Consider the following 26,387-nt stretch of genomic DNA (forward strand, 5'->3'; position numbering starts at 1 on the left):
TTGTTACTGCAGAGACACATGGGCACTTCCCCTTTCACCTGCTCAGGAACAGACTCTTGAAAGTAGCTCCTGTCTCTTCCACATAATCAGTTTCCCCTCTTTAATGAAACATTCTCTTCATCATACAAACATCCTATATAATAAAAGCCTAATATGCTAAGTGTCCGATTGTCTGGTTGGCCGTTCAGCCAATCAAAGTGTAATATGCTAATGATATGCTAAGGCTACTCAACCGCTCGCTATGACATGCACTGACCAGCAGGAGGGCAGATGCTCCAACTGGTAGGTTAGCTTGCTGCTGGGGTCCGGCTGCTCGGGACTGAGTAAGACAGGCAGGACATGCCCTGGAGCCCTCCCGCAGTCCCTCCCCAGCTGGCCAACCTCCCACGTCCCTCCCCAGCCCCGATTGTGCACCAGTGGGGTCCCTTGGCCTGGCCTGCGCCCTCTCACAATCTAGGACCCCTAGGGAGATGTCGGAGAGCCGGTTTCAACCCAATGGCAGAACGACTGGTCGCTATGATGCGCACTGACCACCAGGGGGCAGACACTCAACGCAGGAGCTGCCCCCTGGTGGTCAGTGCACTCCCACGGGGGGGGGGGGGGGCGGGGGGGAGCGCCACTCAGCCAGAAGCCCGGCTTACGGCTGGTGAGTGCAGCGGCAGTGGCGGGAGTTGAACATCCCCCAAGGTCTCCCGGACTGTGAGAGGGTGCAGGCCAGTTTGAGGGACTCCCCAGGGTGCACAAATTTTGTGCACTGGATCTCTAGTACTATAATAATCCGAGAAGAAAAAACCTCACTTGCTACTGGCCTCAGTAGTAAAAGCATGGCATTCAGAAGGGTGGTTACCCCTTGGTGGGAGGGGAATTCTGATGGAGAGGGACACAGGGGGAGCTCCAACAACTACAGGAAGGCTTTATTTCTTAAGCTGCAGGATGTTCCGCTCCTTTGTAATATATGCTATACACGTGCCAAGGTTGAGACCCCTGGACTAAACCCATCAGCAGCATTTGAAAATGGATCACTCCCTCCTCCTTGAAATGTTGCTTTCTTCACTTCAAATACTCTTTCTGGATCCACCTAAAGAAAGTCTTCCCTCCTTCCAAATTGCTGCTCCTCCTTGTCTCCCCTGACAGCTCCTATTGCTACTCTGGACTCCTAAGTCTCAGAGGGTCCTGGGACGCTACCCTCAGCCCTCTCCTCTACCCTAGTCAAGCTCCTGTGATTTTCTGCCTCTTTTTGACTGATATAATCCTTCCTCCATGCAGAACCCAGGGTGAGCTTTCAAATTACCAAATGACGTCACTCACCTTGCTGAAACCCTCGGATGGTTCTCAATCCACTTAGAACGAAGTCTCCTGTGGCTGGTAGCTCAGTTGGTTAGAGCATCCTCCCGACATGCCAAGGTTGTGGTTTCCATCCGTGGTTAGGGCACATACAAGAAACAACCAATGATGCATAAATAAGTGGAACAACAAATCAATGTTTCTCTCTCGAAAAAAAACCCACCAAAAAACATCAAATAAAAACATTAAGAATTTTTTTTATTTAGTAAAAAAAAAAAAAAAAAAGAACAAACTCCAAACCCTTACTTTGGCCTGTAAAGCCTTCCTAGTCTTGTTCCTCCCCACATCTCTGACTTCATCCCTCCTACTTTTTTCATTCCTTCCTCTGCTCAACCCACGCTGGGCCCCTTGCTGCTCTTCTATCTAGATGCTATGAATTTAGCATAAAAATCCAATTCCTTCCTGCCTCAGGGCCTTGGCACTCCTGTGTTCTCTCTCTGGACACATTCCTTCAGATGCCTGCCTGTGTGCTCCCTTCCTTCATTCATGTCTGCACCAATGTCCCCGCCACGAGGGGGCTTTGCTTGTCACTTGATTAAAAGCAGCCTTACACACACCTGGGAGCATGTCCCAGCCATTCCCTCACCCTGCTTCACTGTGCTCATTTATCTAATACCACCTGGTTGTACAGAATTGACATCACATTTTCCTGGTGGATTTTTATAGACTACTAGAGACCCAGCACACGAAATTTGTGCATGGGTAGGGTCCCTAGCCTGGCTGGCAATCAGGGTCATTGGGGCCTTCCCGCTGCCAGCGGGGGCCTTCCTTCCAGCTGCCGGCCGGGGCCTTCCTTCGTTCCGCTCCTGTGGTCAGCACACGTCACAGTGAACGATCAAACTCCCGGTCTCCAGTCGAACTCCCAAGGGGACACTTTGCATATTAGCCTTTTATATATATATATATATAGATAGATAGATAGATAGATAGATAGATAGATAGATATATTATCTTCACTTGAATATAAGCTACAAGAGATGTGGGGCTTTTATTTCTTCTTCTTCTTTTTTTTTTAATATATTTTATTGATTTTTTACAGAGAGGAAGAGAGAGGGATAGAGAGTTAGAAACATCGACCAGCTGCCTCTTGCACACCACCTACTGGGGATGTGCCCGCAACCAAGGTACATGCCCTTGACTGGAATCGAACCTGGGACCCTTCAGTCCGCAGACCGACGCTCTATCCACTGAGCCAAACCAGTTTCGGCTTTTCTTCTTCTTTTTTTAAAAATATATTTTATTGATTTTTTACAGAGAGGAAGGGAGAGGGAGAGAGAGTTAGAAACATCAATGAGAGAGAAACATCGATCAGCTGCCTCCTGCACACCCTCCACTGGGGATGTTCCTGCAACCAATGTACATGCCCTTGACCAGAATCGAACCTGGGACCCTTCAGTCCACAGGCCGATGCTCTATCCACTGAGGCACACCAGCCAGGGCAGATGTGGGGCTTTTCCCACTGCCTTATTCACAATGCAGTGCCTGGCCCAGAGAAGGGCCTGCTGAGCGACTAGATAGGTAGCTTCTGGAGTTGTGTGAGGAGAAAAGAAGTGGTCTACATGAGACTTAGCACAAGGCCTGCTGCTGTGGTCACCATGTGGTCAGGCTTGGTAAAGAGCAGCTCTCATCACTAAACATTTCACCGTGGTAAGGCTGCCTCACTCTGCCCAAAGCCCCACCTAGAAGACAAGCACAAGCCAAATGCTTTGGGAGCGAACAGGAGGAACAATTTTGACATAAATCCCAGCAGAACTAGAAACCACAGAAACCACCAAAGCTAAACAGAAGGGAATTGATTTATCCTTTGGAAAGCTAGAATATGTGTGCGCATGCTGAGGCTAAATGGCAGAAAGCAAGTGCAGCATATGGTCCCATGTGGTGAGTATGGAACACAGTGGGACGTAAGATTGTCAAGACTTCCAGCTGGCTCGATGCCTGGGACAGGGCAGCATGAGCAGGTGTTGGGAGTACTCTTCTGGGAAGGCTGGAGGGCAAAGCTGGAGGTGAGTAATGCCGGGTGTAAAGGGGCATCCTTTCTTATGGCTCCTGCCTTGCCTGCTTTCTCCACCAGCAGTGCACCCCTTCAACATGGCGTGTCAAAGTAATGGCCCTCTTCCAGGCTCAACCCTCTGGACTCCTTTTCCGATCACCCCCAGTTGGACATAATTTCCCTGCCACTTACCACTTTTGCCCTTGCACCTGGAGCTTTGGTTAAATGACTCTTTACCCTTAATAGACTACTGGTGGAGATATCTGTGTATCTCCATGTTTCTTTGGTGAATTCTGCGTATCAGCAAAGGCTATTGAATGAATAAGAGAAGAGCCTTACTTCACTCATGGAGAAGGCAGGTATCCTATGCTCTGTGTGTGGAGACAACACAGAACAACCGCCAGCTCACAAATGACCTCCACCAGCTCCTGGACCTCACCTTGGTTATGCCATCAGGTTAGAACTTCATCGAAGGCAAAAACCCTTCTGGGAGAAGGCAGAGCGTGGCAGCACACGCCAGACCCTCTGAGCCACCTTGGCAGGAGGGGTCTCGGGAAGAAGTGACTCCAGGTGGGTGTAAAACAGTTATTTCAGGTAAATCCTCAGAAACTTGTCAGCTATGGCTTTTTCACCCAGCCCAATCTTCAGCAAGGCCCCCTTGGAAGAGGGAAGAATTGTTCCAGAATGGGGTTCATCTTCCTTAATCATAGCTAGCAGAACCAGTGACCCCCTCCCCTCGCAAGTCCTTCCCTTCTCCCAGTTGTATCTTTGACTTTCTTTTGTTAAAGTTCTTAAATAACCCTCTCATGAAAAATCTGCAGTCACCACAGATCGAGTCCCTGAGGAATCTTTACTCCTTCTGTCGTCCCGTCTCCAGCTCACTCTCTGCAGCACCAACACTGGCCTCTGCAGCCCCCTGACTTTCCTCATTCTGTTCTTACGTTCTTTTCTCTGTTTCCTTGAGGCCTTTCTCAACTCATACAGGCCATGTCTTTCAAGTCTATGTTTGGGCTCACTTTCCTTTGGGTGATTCAGGAGTCACACATCATGCCAGAGCCAGGGGTCTTGCCACCACCAAGATGGGTGCTGAATCCAAACACAAAGATGGCACCTGGTTGGTCTTGTCTGTTTTGGGTAGTTTTTCCTAATTTCTGTCTTAGGTGCTGTTGCCTTCCCAGGATGAAGCATGTCAGTGAGCATTTGTTACCGTGTTTTTCATGATGGTGGCCAAGCTTCAAGCTGCCAGGGAGGAAAAAAGTCTTTGACTTTCTTAACCCAGAGTCTCCATAATCTTACTCTCTTTTGGGAGGTTCCTGTGTGTTCCTCCTTCTTCTCCTTTTTTTTTTTTTTAAATATATTTTATTGATTTTTTACAGAGAGGAAGAGAGAGGGATAGAGAGTTAGAAACATCGATGAGAGAGAAACATCAATCAGCTGCCTCTTGCACACCCCCTACTGGGGATGTGCCCGCAACCAAGGTACATGCCCTTGACCGGAATCGAACCTGGGACCCTTGAGTCCCAAGGCCGACACTCTATCCACTGAGCCAAACCGGTTTCGGCCTTCTTGTCCTTCTTACCTGACCCTAGGGAGATGTCTTAGTTGCATCCATATACTTTGATGCTGTGAGGTTAGTCCGTGGGTCCATTGAAGAAAAAAAGAAAGCAGAGGACACTTGTAGTGAGAGGGTGGGATTGAATCCAGCCACTTGGGGAAGAAGTTTCCTTTCATCTCTCCCCCTCAAGTCTGCTCTTCCATTTTATTCTCAAACTAGAGGCCCTCATGCACTGGTGGGGGTTTGTCCCTCAGCCCAGCCTTCAACCTCTCCAATCTGGGATCCCTCCCACAACCCAGGACTGCAGTCTCCTAAACACTCGCCTGCCTGCCTGCCTGATTGCCCCTAACTGCTTCTGCCTGCCAGCCTGATCACCCCCTAACTGCTTCCCTGCCGGCCTGATTAACACCTAACTGCTCCCCTGTCAGTCCAATCGCCCCCAACTGCCCTCCCCTGCTGGCCTGATCTCGCCCCCAATTGCCCTCCCCTGCTGGCCTGATCTCTCCCCCAACTGCCCTCCCCTGCTGGCCTGATGGCCCCCAACTGTCCTCCTCTGCCAGCCAATTTGGTTCTGATTGGTCGGTTTCTTTGCCAGTCAGCGTCAAAAGCTCTGCCTCCCAGGCAGCCATTGGCTCCTCACAGTTGACCCAGATTTGGTTCTGATTGGTCGGTTTCTATGTCAGTCAGCATCTCTGGGCCTATCAATGGGGTCTAATCAGAAAGGCGGGGCTGATCAGCAGCCCCATTGGAGGCCTGGAGAGAAATAGAGGCAAGTGCTGATCAACAGTTGCCACAGAGGCCATGGATCAGACCCTGCTTCTCTCTTCAGGCCTCTCTCTGGGCCTGATTTGCAGTCCCCTCAGCAGTCAGTGCTGGGTCGTCACAGCAACCCAGTGCTGCCTGCAGGACTGACTTCCGGTTGGTTGAGCCTCCGGTCCTGATGGACCCAGGGCTTTTATATATTAGGATCTTTACAGAAAAGAGGAGAGAGACATTTCTCCTTCCTCACTCCCCAGTCCACACCTCTATCCCAAAAGGTAAGCAATTTTTTATTTGTCAACCTCTTTTTGTGTCTTCTTCAGATCCCATATTCTTTAGCTAGGTCTGGGGATATAATACTCCTGGCTTATTTCATGACTTCTTCCCAATTCCCTGGTGACTATTCTCAGAGAGCTGAGCCCCAGCAGCTCTATATACTTTGATCTCTCCAGGCCTGAAGAGAGAAGCAGGGTCTGATCCATGGCCTCTGCGGCAACTGTTGATCAGCACTTGCCTCTATTTCTCTCCTTTCTGATTAGACCCCATTGATAGGCCCCAGCAGCAAGTGGGGAGGAGCTGGGAAAGAGCAATACATTCTTTCTGAGTCAGTCAGCATTCACGCAGTGACACTTTGGGAGATGCCTCTGCTCCTTCCCTTTTCTGAGTTTTCACTCCTTGACTCCTTCTGGGTCCTGTGTTTTCCTCAAGCTGAGACCCGGGGGAATCTACATAATCACGGATTTCTCTCTGGGAACTTCTGAGGCCTCTTATAAAACTTAAATTTTGTGTTTTCATTTTGATGGGTCATCTTTTAAAAAATAAAAGTCAGCCCTAGCTTGTTTTGCTCAGTGGATAGAGCATAGGCCTATGACTGAAGGGTCCCAGGTTTGATTATGGTCAAGGGCATATGCCTGGGTTGCAGGCTTGATCCCCAGTAGGGGGCATGCAGGAGACAGCCAATCAATGGTTCTCTCTTATGATTAATATTTCTCTCTCTCTTCTCTCTCTCTCTCTCCTCTCCCCTTCCTGTCTGAAATCAATAAAAATATATTTTAAAAAATAAAAAATAATATTCATTTGGGATAATTTGCATTACTTTTTAAAGAAGTTTCAGCACCTATATTTGTATTGGGTTTTATAGTCACAATGGTGATAAGAGGACCTGAAGAGAGAGAGTTGCCCCATTAATTTAGTGTTTCTCAATATGGAGGTTTATAGATATGTTCACGGAAACTTCAGTTCTTTTTTTTTAATTATTGAAAGTATTACATATGTCCCCATTTCCCCCCGATCAACCCTCTCCAGCTCTCCCCAGACCCTCACCACCCCACTATCTGCTTCCATGGGTTATGTATATATGCATACAAGGTTATGTATATACTAGTATGCACCCACCCACCATCCCCTGTCTTCCCTCTGAGATTCCCCACTTTGTTCCATGCTTCCATGTCTTTGCATCCACTCCATTCATCAGTTTATTTTGTTATTTAGATTCCACATATGAGTGAGATCAGGTGACACTTGTCATTCTCTGACTGACTTCTTTCACTTAGCATGATACTCTCTAGGTCCCTCCATGCTGTCTCACAAGGTAAGAGAGTCTTCTTTTTACGGCTGCATAGTATTCCATGGTATTAATGTACCACAGCTTTCTTATCCACTCATCTACTGATGGGCACTTGGGCTGTTTCCAGATCTTAATCATTGTAAATTGTGCTGCTATGAACATAGGGGAGCATACATTCTTTCTGATGGGTGTTTCTGGTTTCTTAGGATATATTCCTAGAAGTGGGATCACTGGTTCAAATGGCAGTTCCATATTTAGGAAATTCTATACTGTTTTCCATAATGGCTGCACAAGTCTGCATTCCCACCAGCAGTGTACTAGGGTTCCCTTTTCTCCACATCCTGGCCAGCACTTGTCATTTGTGGATTTGTTGATGGTAGCCATTCTGACAGGTGTAAGGTGATACCTCATTGTCATTTTAATTTGCATCTCTCTGATGATCAGTGACTTTGAGCATTTTTTTCATATGTCTCTTGGTCATCTGTATGTCTACTTTGGAAAAGTGTCTATTTAGGTCCTTTGCCCATTTTTTAATTGGATTGTTTGTCTTACTTTTTTTAAGTTGTATGAGTTCCTTATATATTTTGGGTATTAACCTTTATCAGATGTATCATTGCTAAATATATTCTCCCCTACAGTGGGCTCCCTTTTCATTTTGTTGATGGTTTCTTTTGCTGTGCAGAAGCCTTTTATTTTGATGTAGTCCCATTTGTTTATTTTCTCCTTAGTTTCTTTTTACTGAGCTATATCAGTAAACATATTCCTACTTGAGATGTCTGAGATTTTGATGCCTATGATATTTATAGTTTCCCGACTTACATATAAATCTTTTATCCATTTTGAGTTTATTCTTGTGTAAGTTGGTGGTCTATTTTCATTTTTTTGCATGTATCTGTCCAATTTTCCCAACACCATTTATTGAAGAGACCGTCTTAACTCCATTGTATGGTCTTGCCTCCTTTGTCAAATATTAATTGAGTGTAATGGCTTGGGTCAATATCTGGGGTCTCTGTTCTGTTCCATTGGTCTATATGCCTGTTCTTGTGCCAGTACCAGGCTGTTTTGACTACAGTGGCTTTGTAGTATAACTTGAAATCTGGTATTGTGAATCCTACAAATTTGTTTTTCTTTCTCAAGATTGTTGCAGCTATTCAGGGTCTTTTTTGATTCCATATAAATTTTTGGAGTATTTCTTCTATACCTGAATTATGCTGTTGGTATTTTAATAGGGATTGCATTGAATCTGTAGATTGCCTTGGGTTGTATGGATATTTTACTGATGTTGACTCTGCAATTCTATTAACACATTAGATTCTTCCACTTGTTTATATCTTCTTCTATCTCTTTTTTAAACATCCTATAGTTTTCTGAGCACAAGTCTTTTGCCTCCTTGGTTCAGTTTATTCCTAAGTATCTTAATTTTTGTTGTTGTTGTTGTTGCAATGGTAAATGGAATAGTTTGTTTAGTTTCTTTTCCTGGGAATTCATTATTGGTGTATAAAAAAGTCATTGATTTTTGGGTGTCAATTTTGTATCCTGCAACTTTGACAAATTCATTTATTAAATCTAATAGATTTTTGGTGGAGTCTTTAGGATTTTTCTATGTACAATATCATGTGATCTGCGAATGAGAGTTTTACTTCCTCCTTTTCAATTTGAATGCCTTTTATTTCTTCTTCTTGTCTGATCGCTGCGGCTAGGACTTCCAGTACTATGTTGAATAAGAGTGGTGAAAGTGGACTTTCCTGTCTTGTTCCTGTTCTTAGAGGGTATGGTTTTAGTTTTTGCCCATAGAGTATGATGTTCGCTGTAGGTTTGTCAGATATGGTCTTTATCATGTTGAAATATGCTCCCTGTATTCCCACTGTGCTGAGAGTTTTTCTAAAAAATAGGTGTTGGATTTTGTCCAATTTTTTTTCTATGTCTATTAATATGATCATGTGTTTTTTGTCTTTAAATTTGTTTATGTGATGTATCATGTTTATTGATTTGCAAATATTGTACCAGCCCTGCGCTCCTGGGAGAATTCCCACTTGGTCATGGTGAGTGATCTTTTTAATATATTGCTGGATGTGATTTGCTAATATTTTGTTGAGGATTTTAGCATCTATGTTCATCAGGGATATTGGCCTGTAATTCTCTTTCTTTGTAGTGTCTTTATCTGGTTTTGGAATTAAGATAATGATGGCTTCATAAAAAGAGCTTGGAAGTGTTCATTCCTCTTGGATTTTTCCAATAGTTTGAGGAGTATAGGTGTTCTTCTTTAAATGGTTGGTAGAACTCCCAGTGAAGCCGTCCTGACCCAGCTTTTGTTTGCTGGGAGTTTTTTCTTTGTTTGTTTTGCTTTGTTTTTATTACTTCTTCTATTTCCTCAGTTGTTATTGGCCTATTCAGGTTTTCTGTTTCTTCCTGATTCAGTTTTGGGAGATTGTATTTTTCTAGGAATTTATCCATTTCATCCACATTGTCCATATAGTTGTTCATAGTATTTTCTTACAATTCTTTGTATTTCTGTGGTGTCAGTGGTTACTTATCTTCTTTCATGTCTGATTTTATTTATTTGGGTCCTCTCTTTTTGTTTCTTGATGAGGCTGGCTAAAGGTTCATCAATGTTGTTTATCCTTTCAAAGAACCAGATCTTGGTTTCATTGATTTTTTGTACTATTTTTTAAGTCTCTGTGTCATTTATTTCTGCTTTAATCTTTATTATTTCCTTCCTTCTACTTACTCTGGGCTTTTCTTGTTCTCTTTCTAATTCTTTAAGTTGTAAGCTTAAATCATTTATTATTAATTTTTCTTGTTTTTTGAGGTATGCCTGTAGTGCTATGAATTTCCCGCTCAGGACTGCTTTTTCTGTGTCCCAGAGACTTTGGGTTGTTGTATGTTCATTTTCATTTTTTCCAGGAAGTGTTTTCTACCTTTCTTGATCACATTGGTAACTCATTTATTGTTTAATAAGATGTTATTCAGCATCCATGTGTTTAAATATTTTAGGGTGTTGATTTCTAATTTCATTCCATTATGATCTGAAAAGATGCTTGATATTTCAATCTTCTTGAACTTGTAGAGACTTATTTTGTGTCCTACATGTGGTCTATCTTTGTGAATGTAGGACTATCTTTGTGAATGACCCATGTGCACTTGAAAAGAATGTATATTCTGCAGCTTTGTGGTGAAGTGTCCTATAAATATCCATTAAAACCATGTGATACAGTGTGTTACTGTTTCCTTGTTAATTTTTTTGTCTGGAAGATCTATCCAGTGAAGTCAGCAGTTTTTTGTCTGGAAGATCTATCCAGTGAAGTCAAAGTCCATTACTATGACTGTATTGTTGTTGATCTCTCCCTTAAAGTCCTCTAAAAGTTTTTTTAATATATTTAGGTGTTCCTATATTGGGTGCATATATGTTTACCAAGGTTATATTTTCTTGTTGGATTGATCCTTTTAGTATTATGTAGTGACCTTTGTTGTCTCTTGTGATGGCCTTCATTTTGAAGTCTATTTAGTCAGATATGACTATTGCTACCCCAGCTTTTTTTTTTTTTCTTTTCCATTTCCATGGAAAATTTTTTCCATCCCTTCACTCTCACCCTGTGTGAGTCTTTTGTTCTGAGGTGGCTCTCTCTCTCATATATATATATATATATATATATATATATATATATTTGATTTTTTACAGAGAGGAAGGGAGAGGGATAGAGAGTTAGAAACATTGATGAGAGAGAAACATCGATCAGCTGCCTCCTGCACTGGGTATGTGCCCGCAACCAAGGTACATACCCTTGACCGGAATCGAACCTGGGACCCTTGAGTCTGTAGGCTGACGCTCTATCCACTGAGCCAAACTGGTTAGGGCTGAGGTGGGTCTCTTGTAGACAGCATATAGGTGGGTCGTGTTTTTGTATCTATTCAGCTACCCTATGTCTTTTGATAGGAGCATTTAATATATTTACATTTAAGGTTATTGATAAGTACTTATTTATTGCCACTTTGATTCTGTATGCCTAGGTTTCTCTCCCTATTTCTTCTCATTACAGCAGCCCCTTTAGCGTTTCTTGTAGTGCTGGGTTGGTGGTGATGAACTTCTTTAGCTTTTTTTTTTTTTTTTTTTTTGTCTGGCAAGCTATTTCACCATCTATTTTGAATTAAAGCCTTGCTCGATATATCTTGGCTTCAGATCCTTGGTTTCCATTACCTGAGTACTTCATACCATTCCCTTCTGTCCTGTAGAATTTCTGATGAATTTTAGCCTTATGGGAGCTCCGTTGTAGGTAATAGTTTGCTTTTCTCTTGCTGCCTTTAAGATTCTCCCTTTGTCTTTAATTTTTGGCATTTTAATTATGATGTGTCTGGGTGTGGGCCTGTTTGGGTTCTTCTTGCTTGGGTTCTCTGTGCCTCCTGAACTTTTTGACTTTTTCCTTCACCAGGTTAGGGATGTTTTCTGCCATTATTTCTTCATATATGTTCTCTATTTCTTGCTCCCTTTCTGCCTCTTCTGGCCTGGCTACTGTGTGAATATTGTTACATTTCATATTGTCCCACAGCTCCCTTAAGTTTTCCTCCTGTTTTTTAATTGTTTTTTCTTTTTGGTTCTCTGATTAATTTTTTCAACCCTGTCTTCTAATTCACTGACTTGATCCTCAGCTTCCTCTAATCTGCTGTGTATTCCTTCCAATGTGTTCTTTATTTGTGCTATGTCATTCTTTATTTCCATTTTTATAGTTATTACTAGGGGCCTGGTGCATGGCTTCATGCACTGTTGGAGTCCTTAGGCCTGGCCTGCACTCTTTTGCAATCCAGGACCCCTCAGGGGATGCCGGATGGCCCAATCCAGACAGGAGGGAACCCAATCCTGTGCATTGAGCATCTGTCCCCTGGTGGTCAGTGCGCGTCATAGGGACCAGTTGACTGGTCGTTCAATTGTTCAGTCACTTAGGCTTTTATTTATATAAATACCTTTCCTCATGCTGTTGAGCATCTTTACCATCATTATTCTGAACTCTATATCAGATAAATTTCTCTTAAAAATATATTTTATTGATTTTTTAAATATATTTTATTGATTTTTTACAGAGAGGAAGGGAGAGGGATAGAGAGCTAGAAACATCAATGAGAGAGAAACATCAATCAGCTGCCTCTTGCACACCTCCCACTGGGAATGTGCCTGCAACCAAGGTACATGCCCTTGACCAGAATCGAACCCGGGACCTTTCAGTCTGCAGGCTGACGCTCTATCCAGAGCCAAACCAGTCAGGGCCAGATAAATTTATCTCCATTTCTTTTATCTCATCTTAAGGAGAATTCTCTTCTTTTATTTGGGGGTTGTTTTTTTGTCTCCTCACTTTGGTTGCCCATTTGGGTTCGTGACTCTGTATTAGGTAGATCTGCTATGCCTCTCACTCTAGTGCAGGACAGTGTCAAAAGCTGTTTCTGACTAATTAGATCTGGAAAAGACTCAAAGCCTCCAGAGACCATCTCTGTCTACAGACTGGTAAGATTCCATCTTCAATTGCCCCCAGGCAATGGTCCACAGGTGTGGCAAGAGTTTTTTTCAACAGGGTGGAGCAATTGCTTTTGCCAGGAGGCTAAAGGCTATTCTCAGTCTCTTAATGAGCCTCAGAAATTCCACAGTGTGGAGCAAGGTGTTTTCCAATAGGGTTGATCAACTGTCAAAACCATCTGTATAGCAAATGTCTGCCTGAGAAAGATGACCTTGCAGCATGAGGGAATGACTCAGCATTGGAAACTGGGGTGTCTGCCTTCTGAGCTCTAACCACAGAGCCCCCGATCCTGACTTCTGCTCACACAGCTCCAGTCCACTCTGCCCTTCCTCTGCCAGAGCACAAGGTGATTGGCTCTACATGCAATTTTGTGCATTGGCCCATTAAGTGGGTGCCTGAATCTTCCGCCTGCCTGTCCCTGGCAGACAGCAACCCTGCTGCTTCTCACAGCCAGATGTTATGTGGGCACCTTTCTCAGTTCTGGTGTTCTCTGCCTGGGGGTCCAGCTTGGGGATTAGACCCCAGAGTTCTCAGTGGCAACCCCCCACAGCTGATATCTCTCTCCAGAACTTCAGTTATGTCTGTAGGAGCCCATCCAGCCCTTTCGTGCCTCCACCCTTCCTACTAGTCTCTATGTTGTCTCCACTCTCCATCCTTGGTTATCAGGATGCTCTCCAGCTATCCGTCAGTTGATTATTCAGGATGCTTTTTGTATTTTAGTTGTAATTTATTTTGGTCCTGGGAGTGTGTCTGTGTAGCTCTTCTTACTCCACTGTCATTTTTATTCTCCCTGTTCAGGCTTTAGAAAAATAACTAATTCTTTAGATGCCAGCAAAAATGTCTCACCCTCAAGGAATATTCTCTCATCCCTCATTTACTCTCATAGCACCTCATGCTTCTTTATAGCAATGTCATTGCTTATTCTCCTTGGCCAGACTTAAATTCCATAAGAGCAGGACTGTGTCTGGCTCATTCACCTATGAATCTATCCCCAGTTCTTAGCATGCTGCCTGGAACATAGCTTGATGAATATATACACACATGTACCAATAAGAGAACATTACAAAGCAATACCTTTTTAGTAGAGCATAGTTTCTTTTTATTGAAAGAAGCTGCTCTTTGAAAGGTCATTGGAGTGGCCCTCTCAATTAAGGCACACATACTGCAAATTAGCAGCCTTTGTACAGGGATTATGGTCTAATAAAACATTTTGTGACTCATTCTAGACTTCATGCCTTTCCCAGAAGTCTCTGAAATGGAAAGAGGAAGAGGGAGGAAGAAAAAATAGATTAATTTTCAACAAGAGCCCAGGGATTCCAAGAATCAAGAGTATGTAGCCATAGAGGGAAGGAGGTGGCAGTGTACTAAGGTCACTCTGGCACAGAACCCAGGAATAAAACTTGAAAAAAAAAAAGTCTAGGTTAGTGAGTTTCAACACAAAACAGGAAGTGGACTGTTTGGACACACACCTGTGGATAATGATGAAAGTTTTCTCTCCTGGCTGTCCTGGCATGATCCTGGTAGAAGAGGCACAATGGTAGGGTGTTAAAAAGCAAGTAAATGAGCCAAGGTGAGGTATGGTGCAATTCTCCTTTCCTGAAGAGCTCTGGTGGCCCAACCTGTGCAGGTTGCTGGACAAGCAAGACTGAACCACAAAGGGACCTACATCTTCTATCAGGAGGAAGAGGCCCAGTTTTCCACTGATACATCCAGTGGAGCAGGTTATACTAGTTATATGTACAAAATATAGGACACACTAAAGGGGCACAGAGCAAGGGATGAAGGGAAAGGGGTGAGGTTATTCTAGAATCAGCTATTCAAAGTGAGATCCATGGCCCAGCTGGCGTGGCTCAATGGTTGAACATCCACCTATGAACCAGGAGGACACGGTCTGATTCCCCATCAGGGCACTTGCCCAGGTGATGGGCTTGATCCCCAGTGTGGGGCATGCAGGAGGCAGCTGATGAATGATTCTCATTGATATTTCTATCTCTCTCCCTCTCCCTTTATCTCTGAATCGATAACAAATATATATAAAAAAACAAATACAAAAACAAAGTGTGGTCCTTGGACTAGCAGCAGCAGCAGCAGCAGCAGCCTGTTAGCAATGCAGAATGGCAGGCCCCATCCCAGACTTCCTAAAGCAGAACCTGAAATTAAAGTTTCCCAGGTGCTTTATATGAACATCAACATTTGAAAAGCACTAAGATTTCTTGAGGAAGACAAGCTTGAAGGCCATGATGAATATGAGGGGAAAGGTAAGGGGAAGCCTCAAGGGAGTAGGGCCGGACGAGGAGAAAAGGGCCTGAGGGCTTCTCCTGGAGCACCCTGGACAGAACGGGCCAAGGGGCAGAAGGTGGCCTCTGCCTGGCAGCCCCAAACAAAAGGATGAAATCAACAGCACAGGGTTTGAGGTCGCCAGAATAAAGGGCGCCTGGTCTGCCGCTGCTGTCATGCACCATCCCTTCTCTCCGCATTCGCCCCAATCTGCCATTGCGGGACTTCAGGCCGGCCACCGGCCTTGCCCAATTGGGTTCGACTGGCCTAGTTCGGCTGCTAAGGCCTGGAGCGTCCCAGGAGCGGGGTGGGTCCGATTGCTGGCAGCCAATCGGGAGGCGGAAGAAGTCTGGTTGCCCGCCTTCTGGGCGCGACGTCACCGGCCTCGCCGGCTCGCGGGCTCCAGGGTTAGCTGTGGGTGTCCTTCCTCGGCCCCTGGCCCCGGGCCGCCTCTCCGCCCGCGGCGAGACTCGGAGGACGGCACTCCGTAAGCTCGTAGCGTCGGAAGCACAGGTGACCCGAGTGATCCGGCCAGCGCCACCCGGCTGGACGCTTCGGCTGCCCACGGACTTTTGGACTCGATGGGTGTCCGTAGTGGGGGTGGCCACAGGACCGCAGGGAATTGTGGACTTTATAGTTCCGCATTAGCTCGGGGTGGAATCCAGGCTGGAGCCCCACAGGGATTTTTGGAGGAAACAAGAACTTTGAGGCCCAGGTGCCAGAAGGACAGGAAAGGAGTCTAAATAAGAATGTGCCATTAGCATTGTTTTGATTTTTTTTTTTTTCAGGTGCTGACCTGAACCTGGTCCATCCCTTTCCGACCCAAGCTGTTTACCCACGGGGGAAGGGAGCATTCAGCGAAATGGAGACGCTACCAATCAATCCAGTGGGAGAGAAAAACGTCTCTGAACCGCAACAACAATGGGGAAGGAACCCCAAGAAGAGCCTTAATTCAACTACTCAAACTAGGCAGCAGCCCCAAGAGCCCGAAGTTCTTGAGCTGAGAGTGAGCCCAGCTCTGGCCAGCCAAATTCTAGAGATTCCTCAAGGGGCTGGGAAACTGGCTGCTGTGCTTGAAGACGCGGAGGAGTCTCGTGGATCAGCTGGTGAGATGCCAGAGCCCCTCCGCGCTTCCGATCTCTGGGCCTGTCCGGATGGGAGCTTTGTCAAGAAGATCATAATCCGTGGCCATGGCTTGGACAAACCCAAGCTGGGCTCCCGCTGCCGCGTGCTGGCTTTTGGGTTTCCTTTCGGGTCAGGGCTGCCAGAGGGCTGGACAGAGCTAACTATGGGCTTAGGCTCATGGAGGGAGGGAACCTGGGGGGAACTCACAGAGAAATGTTTGGAGTCCATGTGTCAAGGTGAGGAGGCAGAGCTTCAGCTCCCTGGGCACTCTGGACCTCCTGTCAGGCTCACACTGGCTTCCTTCACTCAGGGCCAGGACTCCTGGGAGCTGGAGGCCAGCGAGAAGGAGGCCCTGGCTCGGCAAGAACGTGCACGGGGAACAGAATTATTTCGAGCTGGGAACCCAGAAGGGGCTGCCCGATGCTATGGACGGGCTCTTCGGCTGCTGCTGACTTTACCTCCACCTGGCTCTCCAGAACGAACTGCCCTTCATGCCAACCTGGCTGCCTGTCAGTTGCTGCTGGGACAGCCCCATTTGGCAGCCCAGAGTTGTGACCGGGTGCTGGAGCGGGAGCCTGGACATTTAAAGGCCTTGTACCGAAGGGGGGTTGCTCAGGCTGCCCTTGGAAACGTGGAAAAAGCAACTGCTGACCTCAAGAAGGTGCTGGCAGTGGACCCAAAAAACCGGGCAGCCCAGGAGGAGCTGGGAAAGGTGATCTTTCAGGGGAAGAAACAAGATGCAGGACTGGCTCAGGGTCTCCGCAAGATGTTTGGCTGATTAAAGTGAACCCTTAAAAGCGACAGAAACCTGTGAATCGTGGTCTGTGCTGTGAGATTTGGGGGCGTGGGGCCCTGAGGGAGGGTTTCCGCCCATATCCCATTCCCAGCTTTTGCCTTCCTAAGGGAGGTAGCAGTGGTCTCAGTGCACCTCTTTCCCTCTTTTACCACTAAAAAGTTATGGCCACGTGTACTCTATTTTAGGGGGCTTACCCATTTCCGAAGAAGAGTAGAAGCTAAATTCTAAATTTAGTACTGGCTGCGGGAGCTGGCGGACCTTTAAACGCGGGGAACTACGTCTCCCAGGCGCTTTCGCGCTGGGTCCCCGTCCGCGCATGCGCAAGTGCTAGTGCGCGGGCGGCACCTCCTGCCGAGCTCCCATTGGCCCGGCCCGTGGGGCCGCCTCCTCCCGGAGGCCTGCGCTCAGCACGCAGGTGTCTTACTGGTCGGAATAGCTTCCGGGACGGCCCCCTTCTTTGAAGCGTCAACTCATTAGTTGCTGAGGGGAGAGGCGGGCCTCGGGAACCGGCTCGTGGTTGGGGGGCGGGGGAAAGATGGCGGAGCTAATGCTCCTCAGCGAGATTGCGGACCCGACGCGGTTTTTCACCGACAACTTGCTGGGCCCGGAGGACTGGGGTGCGTGGAGGGCGGCCTGGGGGCGGGAGAGGGCTGCGGCAGGCGGTACCCCTGCGCACGCCGCGAGGAAGCGAGCCCCAAGGGGGAAGGCCGGGCCAATACGGAACCCACCTTCCGAAGGAGGGCGGAGCAGGGCTCCGGTGGTGCTTCGGGGCGCGGGAGCTGGGGAGACCTCTGCTCGCTGCAGGGGCGTCGAGTTGTTCCGGGGTCGGGGAGGAGGCGCTGCAGCCCGGCGGCATCGCCTTTCTGGTGGGCGGGCGGTGGGTCTGGCCGGCGGGCCCAATGAGGGCTGGACGCGGGCTGTGCGCCGCTGCCCCCGCCCCGCCCCGCCCGCGCCCACGCCGCGCCTCTTGCAGACTGCACGCTGTACGCCGGCCTGGACCAGGTGGCCGAGGAGCAGGCCCAGCTCTTCCGCTGCCCCGAGCAGGATGTCCCGGTATTGCTCCCAGCTCCCTGTCCCCCCCTGGGCGGGTGGCAGTGGCCCCAGAGCCCGGACTCCGCCCCAGCCGTTCTTTCTCACGGCCCCGCCCCCTAATACCCTCCCTCATTCAGTTCGGCAGCAGCATGCTGGATGTGGGGATGGATGTCAGCCCCCCCGAGCCTCCATGGGACCCCCTGCCCCTCTTTCCAGGTAAGAGATCATTTGTGATTCCGCATCCTTCCAGGATCCCTTATCTTCCCCGTTTCCCAGAAACGCCGCAAGCCCCCGTGTCCTCACACCTGACACCTTAGCTGGGTTCCTCCCGCCTTGCCCCAGTGGGGAGCCCTCACCCACGTGTCCGTGGACGTTTTTGGGACTCTTCTCAGGCTCTGCGTCCTGGTTGTTTTCTAACCCCTTTCCTTAGATCTTCAGGTGAAGTCTGAGCCGTCTTCTCCCTGCTCTTCCTCCTCTCTCAGCTCCGAATCGTCGGGTCTTTCCACAGAGCCCTCCCGCCAGGTGAGAAGGCCCTCCCACTGGGACTGGCGGGGACTCTGCGCCAGTCCCGGCTCCCTAGGTGCTGAGGGCGGAAGTGTGTGGGTGGGGAGCTTCTTTCCCTCCCTGTCATTTCTTTGACATCCTTATTTGCTACATCTCCATTTGGGTTTCCAGAAGTGAAAGGGGAACCTATTTAATGTATAGGGGTACCTGGCAGCTGTGCGGGGGCTGAGGCTCCTGGAGCTTCCTGCCCAGGTTCCCACTGGAAGGCGGTGTTTGAAATCATGAGATGTCATCACCCTCCCAGGAATAAAGAGGAGGGCCCGGGCCAGAGGCAGCTTAGGGAGCTGCTGTGCCATTCAAACCGAATGTCAGATCATTGGTGTTTGTAAGCTGTAAAGCTGTTGCTCTGCTCTTACTCTCAACACCTCCCCTTGTTTGTTTTCTTCTTTCTGCGTGCACCCCCCCCCCCCCTTTACTTTCACTCAGGCCCCTGGTGTAGGGGAGGTGCTGGTTGTGAAGATCGAGTCCTTGGCGCCACCGCTCTGCCTCCTGGGAGAGGATCCAACATCCCCGATTGAAACTGTCCAGATCAATGTGGGCCCCACCTCTGATGATCCCTCAGGTAATGACAGCCCCCCCACCCCCCAGGCTTTACCAGGTAGGACGGGTATGTGTGGTGGAGGGACAGGACAAGGGGGAGAAGGTGGGGGGAAGTGACAGATAATCGGCAGAAAGGCCGGGAGGGGCAGGGCGAGTTTTAGGAAACATAGCAAGGACAGCACTGAGAGATGGGTGTGATTTCCTTTCTGTTTCTTGTTCGTAGTATCCTGCTCTGTGATTTAACTTCCTGTTGCTTTGCATGTTTTAAAGACTTTGGACAGTTAATGGCATAATTATATTATTTTTTCACTCTAACGTTTTATTATAAAAAAACCTTAAACATACAGAAAAGTTGGAATATAGACCCAACTCCTAGATCCTATAACCAACATTTGTGCTGTTTTTAAGTGTTACCAAGTTTAGGTACCCTTTTGTGTTTATTCAGTAAACATTTATTGAGCACCTACTCCGTACCAGATACTGGACGGGGTGCTGGGGAGGCAAAGATGAAAAAGCCACGTCAGCACCCTGACAGGAGAACCCTGTGGAGTGGAGGGGCAGTCCACACAGGTGTGGTCGCTGAGGGACGCTCGCAGGGAGTGCCGGGCCCTGCACGCGGCGGCCGCCTCAGGGAGGCGCTGCGGAGGAAGGCTTTCCCGGCTGAGTTTGAAGGACGCGTGGACGTTAGCCAGAAGGAGGCTAGGGGACTGGCACGACATCCTCAGAGTGCACATGAGCAGGGAGTGGGGATGGCAGGGCCGGGTGGGAACCCTGCTGAGGGACGCGGTTCTCACCCTGAGGGCAGTTGGGACCCTCTGAGGAAGTAAGCAGGAGAGCAGTGTGACTGGGAGGGCAGCTCTGGTGGCAGACGGTGGGCTGCAGAGGCAGGCCTAGAGGCAGGAGAACCAAGGAGGAGGCTCACGCAGTTAAGTAAGGTATTGGATGCCGAGAAGAAAGCAACAGGAATCCAGTAGGATGGATGCGCTGCAGTGACTCCTGGGCAGAGCAGGAGTCGAAGAGGAAGCCTGGGCTTCTGGCTGGGGCAGCGGTCCAGCGGGTGATGGTGCTGTCCCCTGGGAGCGTGTGAGAGCAGGAGCCTGCTCAGAGGGCACGAGGAACCCAGGGTTGGCCAGGCCGATCGTTCATTTCAGAGTGCCTCAGGGTGTCCTGGCACCGCCTCCCAGCCAGAAGCAGGAGGGCAGGGGAGCCGGTAATGGAACCCACCCGTGTTTCCTCCTGGACTCAGAGGGCAGGGAGGATGGAGGGAGGATTTGGAGGAACAAACAGATCGTATCCAGCACATTATTAAAAGTTACAAAGAGGACAAAGTAAAGATCGAAAAGCCTCGAACAGCAAAAATAGTGTTGATGACTTTACAAACAGGAATGTTATGGAGTCAGAGTCTCCCCGTGAGTGGTGTGGACCAGAGGTGGTGGCAGACTGGTGACCTTGGGGCTGCATCTGGCCCTCGGAAGGGTTTTAGTCCACCTGCGGGGGCAGTCAGCAGGTCTTAGATTTAACAGGCCGCGAAGGCTCAGAGGTGACTGCGGCTTAGTGATGTGTCTGGGAGGCTGCCAGACGTAGGGCGGGAATTTGTGCGGAAGGACAAGCAGTGAATTTGGGTAAATGGTGGGGCATGAGAATGGAAGTGACGAGCAAGGAGCTTGGGAGTCAGGGTTGGCACGGGGAGCCGGCATGGGCAGAGATCCGGGCTTGGCGGTGGTCAGCATGGAGATGTGTGATATCATTAGGCCAGGGAGAGAGGAAAGTGCAGGCAGACAGAAGAGTGGCCTGTAGGAATGCTGCCTCTCGCTGCTTGGACCTCTGCATGGGTGGACCGGGCCTGAGGCAGACAGGGAAAGCGGGAGTTCAAGGATGGCCTTGAGGAAAACTGCAGAGGGGAGGCAGTGCTGGGTGGAGGCGGGAGGAGCGCATGCAACCTCAGCCCCAGGCACCTGCACCTCGATTGCCTAGGGCAGTGGTCGGCAAACTCATTAGTCAACAGAGCCAAATATCAACAGCACAACGATTGAAATTTCTTTTGAGAACCAAAGTTTTTAAACTTAAACTTCTTCTAATGCCACTTCTTCAAAATAGACTCGCCCAGGCCGTGGTATTTTGTGGAAGAGCCACACTCAAGGGGCCAAAGAGCCGAATGTGGCTCGTGAGCCGCGTTTGCCGACCACGGGCCTAGGGCCAGAGCAGCTTTATCTGTGGGTACCAGGAGAAATGACCCTGTCCCCAGTCCCCATCTTAACTTTCTCCTCCTTCAGTGTTTATCTGATATCCAGCTCTTTGCCTCCTCCTGCCACCCACAGGGGTCCAGACGAAGATAGAACCTGTCTCTCCTTCCTCCATCAACTCGGAGGCTTCCTTGCTCTCCACAGAGTCCCCCAACCAGGTGAGCATCAACGTGCCGCCCCTCCAGGCACCGCAGCGAGTTCCTTCTTTCTCGTTCTCCGCGGGAGGAGAGCTTTTCTTCTTCAGCTCCTTCTCCTTGACACTCCTGACTCACATTTTCTGGAATGCCCCATAGGCTTTTATAGGAAAGGAGGCACTGGAAGTGAAGACAGAGTCCCCAGCCCCTCAAGGATGCCTCCTGCGGGATGTCCCTGGCCCGCCACTTGGAGCTGTCCAGATCAGCATGGGCCCACCCCCCGAGGGCTCCTCAGGTAATGGGGCCTCCTGACCAGGGGTCCTCAAACTTTTTAAACAGGGGCCTGTTCACTGTCCCTCAGACCGTTGGAGGGCCGGACTAGAGTTTAAAAAAACTATGAACAAATTCCTATGCACACTGCACATATCTTATTTTGAAGTAAAAAAACAAAACGGCAAAAACACCCGCATGTGGCCCATGGGCCATAGTTTGAGGATGCCTGCTCCTGACACTGGGGTCCCTGGCAAAAGGCCTGCAGTCCTGACATTCCTTCATTCCTTTCACCCTCCTTCAGGCAAAGCCCTGCCTGCCCGGAAGCCACCACTGCAGCCGAAACCTGTGGTGATAACCACGGTCCCAGTGCCGCCCAGCGCTGTGCCTCCCAGCACCGCCGTCCTCCTGCAGCCCCTGGCCCAGCCCCCCCCAGGTACTGCGTCTGCTGACCCGAGGGAGCCACAGCCACTGAGCCCTTGGGTGCTCAGGTGTGGGCACAGTCCCCGCCTGACTCAGCTCTCTGACCTCTTCTCCTGCTCACTTGCCCCAGTGTCCCCAGTTGTCCTTATCCAAGGTGCCATTCGAGTCCAGCCCGAGGGGCCAGCCGCCCCTGCTCCGCGGCCTGAGAGGAAGAGCATTGTTCCAGCTCCTGTGCCTGGGAACGCCTGCCCACCTGAAGTGGACGTGAGTACTGGGGAGCGGGGGCAGGGCTGCTAGTGGGAACGGAAGAGGAAGGTCTGTCGCGGGAGAGAACTGTGGAATGAGGGGGGAGCAGAAAGTGAGGGAGCAGACCCTTAAGATGACCCTGAAGGTCAGAGTGGACTCCTGCTTATATATGAGTATCAACTCTATGTAGTTTTAGGGCCCTTAGGTTTTTTGTCAGACTGCAGGTGGAGAAGTGGGGGTGTCTCAGTAATCCAAAGGCAGGGGTCATTCTGCTACGGCTGTGGCAGTAGTTGGAAGAGGCAGGCTCTTCCTCCTGGGGAGACCAGTTAGCGAGGTTAACTTGGGGCCCTAAAGTCCCCCTTAGAGACTTGTGAGGAGAACCAGCCGCCAAGGAGAGGGACCGAGCTTCCTAAGTCTAACTCTCTCCGCTCTGAGGAGCAGGAGCAGGGAGTGTTTGATAGAGAGGGGAGCCCCTCCCCTCTCTGGTGCTGCAAGTCAGGTCAGGAGGGCAGCCCCTGGATTGGGGGCCAGGGCTCCCCTCCCCTCTCATTTTCTGTGGACCCTCTGGGTGCCTAGGCAAAGCTGCTGAAGCGGCAGCAGCGAATGATCAAGAACCGGGAGTCGGCTTGCCAGTCCCGGAGGAAGAAGAAGGAGTACCTGCAGGGGCTGGAGGCGCGGCTGCAGGCCGTGCTGGCGGACAACCAGCAGCTGCGCCGGGAGAACGCTGCCCTCCGGCGGCGGCTGGAGGCCCTGTGGGCTGAGGTGAGACTTCTGTCCTTGGGGGATGAAATACAGGCTCCTGGGGAGGACTCACCCACCCTCTCTGTCTCCTCTGCGCCTCAGAACAGCGAGCTCAAGTTAGGGTCTGGGAACAGGAAGGTGGTCTGCATCGTGGTCTTCCTTCTCTTCATTGCCTTCAACTTCGGGCCTGTCAGGTGAGACCCTCCTTGCCCCCCAGAACCTTTGAGTGGAGCTCCCCCTTGGCCACCTGGTTGCTGCTGTGGCGCCCTCGCCCCCATCACCCCACTCACAGACAGCTGTGGTGTCCGGGTGCAGCATGTGCCCAGCGCCCCCTTCTTGCTCGTATTCATCCGACGAATGGCAGTGCCGGGGCAGGTGGTGCTGGCAGCGGGGATGAAAACAGACGCAGGTGTTTCCCGAGGTCTGGGCTCTAGGTTAGGCCGCCCTTTTCTCTCGTTCCCTGGCCCCGTGACGTAGGGACTGTTCTCATTCCATGTCCCTGGTGAAGGGCGTCAGTCATGTGTGACAGCCCTTGCCCTCACCTGCCCTCAGTAAGCTGGGCTTCTCCCTGCGCCCTGTCCTTCCCGCCCACAGCATCAGTGAGCCTCCTCCGGCTCCCGTCTCTCCTCGGATGAGCATGAGCGGGGAGGAGCCTCGGCCCCGGAGACACCTGCTGGAGTTCTCAGCGCAGCTGCCCGTCCGTGGAGTCCAGTCCCTCCAGGACCCCTCCCAGGGCCCCCAGGAGCCCCAGGCCAGCCTCGAGGGCCGGCCGAGTTTCAGGTGAGAGGGCCCTCTCTCTTTCAGGGGTGCTGTGTGTCTCCTTCCCCCGGGTCACCTTTGTTTTTTGAGGGAAGCCACAGTTGCTCCGCCATCAGGGCCTTCAGTGGTGGCGGGCTGGGCAGCTGCGACCACTGCCTCCTCCCTGCCGCGCTCCAGGAACCTGACGGCGCTCCCCGGGGGCTCCGGGGAGCTGCTGCTGCCAGACCTGGACCAGCTCTTCCTCTCCTCGGATTGCCGGCACTTCAACCGAACCGAGTCCCTCAGGTGCGGGGGGCCCAGGGCTGGGGCGCCTCCCCTGCCGATCGTGCAGCGTGTGTTCTGGAGCCCCGACTCTCCTTCCTGCTCCACTTCCCAGGCTTGCTGACGAGCTGAGCGGCTGGGTGCAGCGCCACCAGAGAGGCCGGCGGAAGGCGCCCCGCAGGGCCCAGGAGAGACAGGTGGGCAGGGCTGCGTGTCCGGGTTCTGAGGGGCATGTCCTTGTGGAGGTTTGAGGGAGTGCTGAGGAGGTGGCAGGGTGGTGTGAGCTGGTACCAGCTTCCGGGGCGTCTCTCTCTCCCTGCTCCCTTCACCCTCTTCAAATCCTTAGACACTTCTCCTTCCAGAAGTCTCAGCGACGGAAGAAGTTGCCTCCAGTTAAGGCAGTCCCCACTCAGCCCCCCGGACCCCCAGGAAGGTGAGTCTGGGGGATGTGCTTCCTTATGAAGTGGGGTTCCATTCTGAAGAGCTATACCCCCAAGAGCTGGCCTGCACTGCCACCAGTGGCCTTACGCCTCCCTCATCTACTGGGGTCTCCTGTCTTTTTTCTCTCATCTTCTCCCCGCTTCCCCCAGTGCCTCCCACATCCTGTTTCCCACCTGCCTAGGGATTCTGTGGGCCAGCTGCAGCTGTATCGCCACCCAGACCGATCACAGCCGGAGTTCCTGGATGCAATTGACCGACGGGAAGACACATTTTATGTTGTCTCCTTCCGGCGGGTGAGCGCCTCCTTCCGGCCCATCCCCATCCCCCTGGGGTCCCAGCAGTGTGTGTTCAGGTCGAGGCTGGGGAGCAGCACCTCCACCCTCGGGCCTGCCCCCTGTTTCCCAGGACCACCTGCTGCTCCCCGCCATCAGCCACAACAAGACCTCTCGGCCCAAGATGTCCCTGGTGATGCCCGCCATGGCCCCCAATGGTAAGCCCTTCCCGGTGTGGGGAGGGTCCTGGGATTGAGGGGGGGACATTCTGATAGGGATAGCCAGCATGAGGAGCTGGGGGGGGGTCAGAGGGGAGTGGGGTGATCCGGAGAGATGCTAGGTCCTGGGTGAGAAGAAGCGGAATGGGTGCAGAGCTGGACAAGATGCAGGAGACTGAAGGGAGGAAGACGGGGCGTGGGTAGGTGCTGGGCAGAAGGGGTGGCTGGGAACCCGCTGGCCTCTCACCTCCGTTTTCTCTCGATGCCTTCCCTCTATGACCTCACACTCACAACGGCCTTCTTTTCCTCCCCATCACCCCCCCCCCCCCCCCCCCCCGGCACTGACTCGTCAACTCCCGCGCTGGACCCGCCTGGCCACCGATCCCTCTCCTCCCTGGCCACTGCTGCTGTCCCCACCCTCCTGTTCGCCTCCCCCTTCTCTTCCTGACGCCCTTCTCACAGAGACCCTGTCGGGGCGGGGCGCCCCTGGGGACTATGAGGAGATGATGCAGATCGAGTGTGAGGTCATGGACACCAGGGTGATTCACATCAAGACCTCCACGGTGCCCCCCTCGCTCCGAAAACAGCCTTCCACCCCAGGCAACGCCACAGGTGGCCCCTTGCCAGCTTCTGCAGCCGGCCAGGCCACCCATCGGCCCCTCTACCTCAATCACCCCTGACCTCTGCCTCTCACACTGACTTAGGACGGGGGGCGGGGGAGGAGTCACCAAGTGGGACCGTTTCTTATTTTCCTGACCCCTGGGCTTGGGCAGTTGGTAATGGAAGGACAGGGTGTGGGGTTAAGCACTTATTTGGATGTGAGGGGCTCACCTCTCCTCACCCCTTTTTGCAATATAGGGCTCCTCTCATTTCCCTAAGCCCGCAGCCCCTGCTTCTCTCTCGAGGGGGCTGAGCGAGGGTGAGGCTTGGAGTGGGTGGGCTCTTGACTCTTTCACTCCTCTTTTGGGGGTAGAGGTGGGACTGTAGTTCGAGGGCGGGACAGAGGCCATTTTTACATTAGAGCTTGTTTCTGGGTATAAAGGAAGGGTGGTGAGGAAGATCGGATTTATGTATGTGTGTGCATCTTTTTTTAATTATTATTATTATTATTAAATAAACAACTTGGAGGGAGTTAAAGGAATTGTGGCTGCCTTCCTGGCTCGTGACAAGCGTTTGGGGGAAAGGCTCCTCCAGGCCAGGGTACCCAAGTCAAGCGCTGGCGACAGCTGGCTCTGGGTGGGCCTGGTGGGTCACAGGCCTCGTGTCACCCCCTTGCCCTGCGACAGGCAGGTCTGTCTGTGGGCGGAGGGGGGGGGGAGGGATGCCCTG

The 26,387-nt window shown here is 50.6% G+C and overlaps 2 protein-coding genes across 3 annotated transcripts; both read left to right on the plus strand.

Moving 5' to 3' along the window:
• Positions 1-13,732: 13,732 nt before the first annotated feature.
• FKBPL (FKBP prolyl isomerase like) lies at positions 13,733-17,190 on the plus strand. 2 transcript variants are annotated; one of them, XM_079779688.1, is made up of 2 exons: positions 13,733-15,506; positions 15,782-17,190. In XM_079779688.1, the coding sequence occupies exon 2, from the start codon at positions 15,856-15,858 to the stop codon at positions 16,894-16,896; it is 1,041 nt and encodes a 346-aa protein (XP_079635814.1). In that variant the 5' UTR covers positions 13,733-15,506; positions 15,782-15,855; the 3' UTR covers positions 16,897-17,190. The 2 variants fall into 2 exon arrangements, with proteins under 2 accessions (XP_079635814.1, XP_079635815.1); XM_079779689.1 differs by having other exon boundaries at positions 13,733-15,480.
• Positions 17,191-17,405: 215 nt separating this feature from the next.
• Positions 17,406-26,151, plus strand: ATF6B (activating transcription factor 6 beta). The gene is made up of 18 exons (XM_079780876.1): positions 17,406-17,531; positions 17,888-17,967; positions 18,084-18,162; positions 18,377-18,468; positions 18,937-19,072; positions 21,369-21,451; positions 21,587-21,722; positions 22,002-22,133; positions 22,251-22,384; positions 22,943-23,128; positions 23,210-23,301; positions 23,702-23,887; positions 24,044-24,151; positions 24,243-24,324; positions 24,490-24,560; positions 24,750-24,861; positions 24,974-25,058; positions 25,521-26,151. Exons 1-18 carry the CDS (start codon positions 17,450-17,452, stop codon positions 25,736-25,738), a joined length of 2,094 nt encoding a protein of 697 aa, XP_079637002.1. The 5' UTR covers positions 17,406-17,449; the 3' UTR covers positions 25,739-26,151.
• The last annotated feature ends 236 nt before the right edge of the window (positions 26,152-26,387 follow it).

This window comes from Cnephaeus nilssonii, assembly GCF_951640355.1.
Source record: "Cnephaeus nilssonii genome assembly, chromosome: 9".
Taxonomy (NCBI): Eukaryota; Metazoa; Chordata; class Mammalia; order Chiroptera; family Vespertilionidae; genus Cnephaeus; species Cnephaeus nilssonii.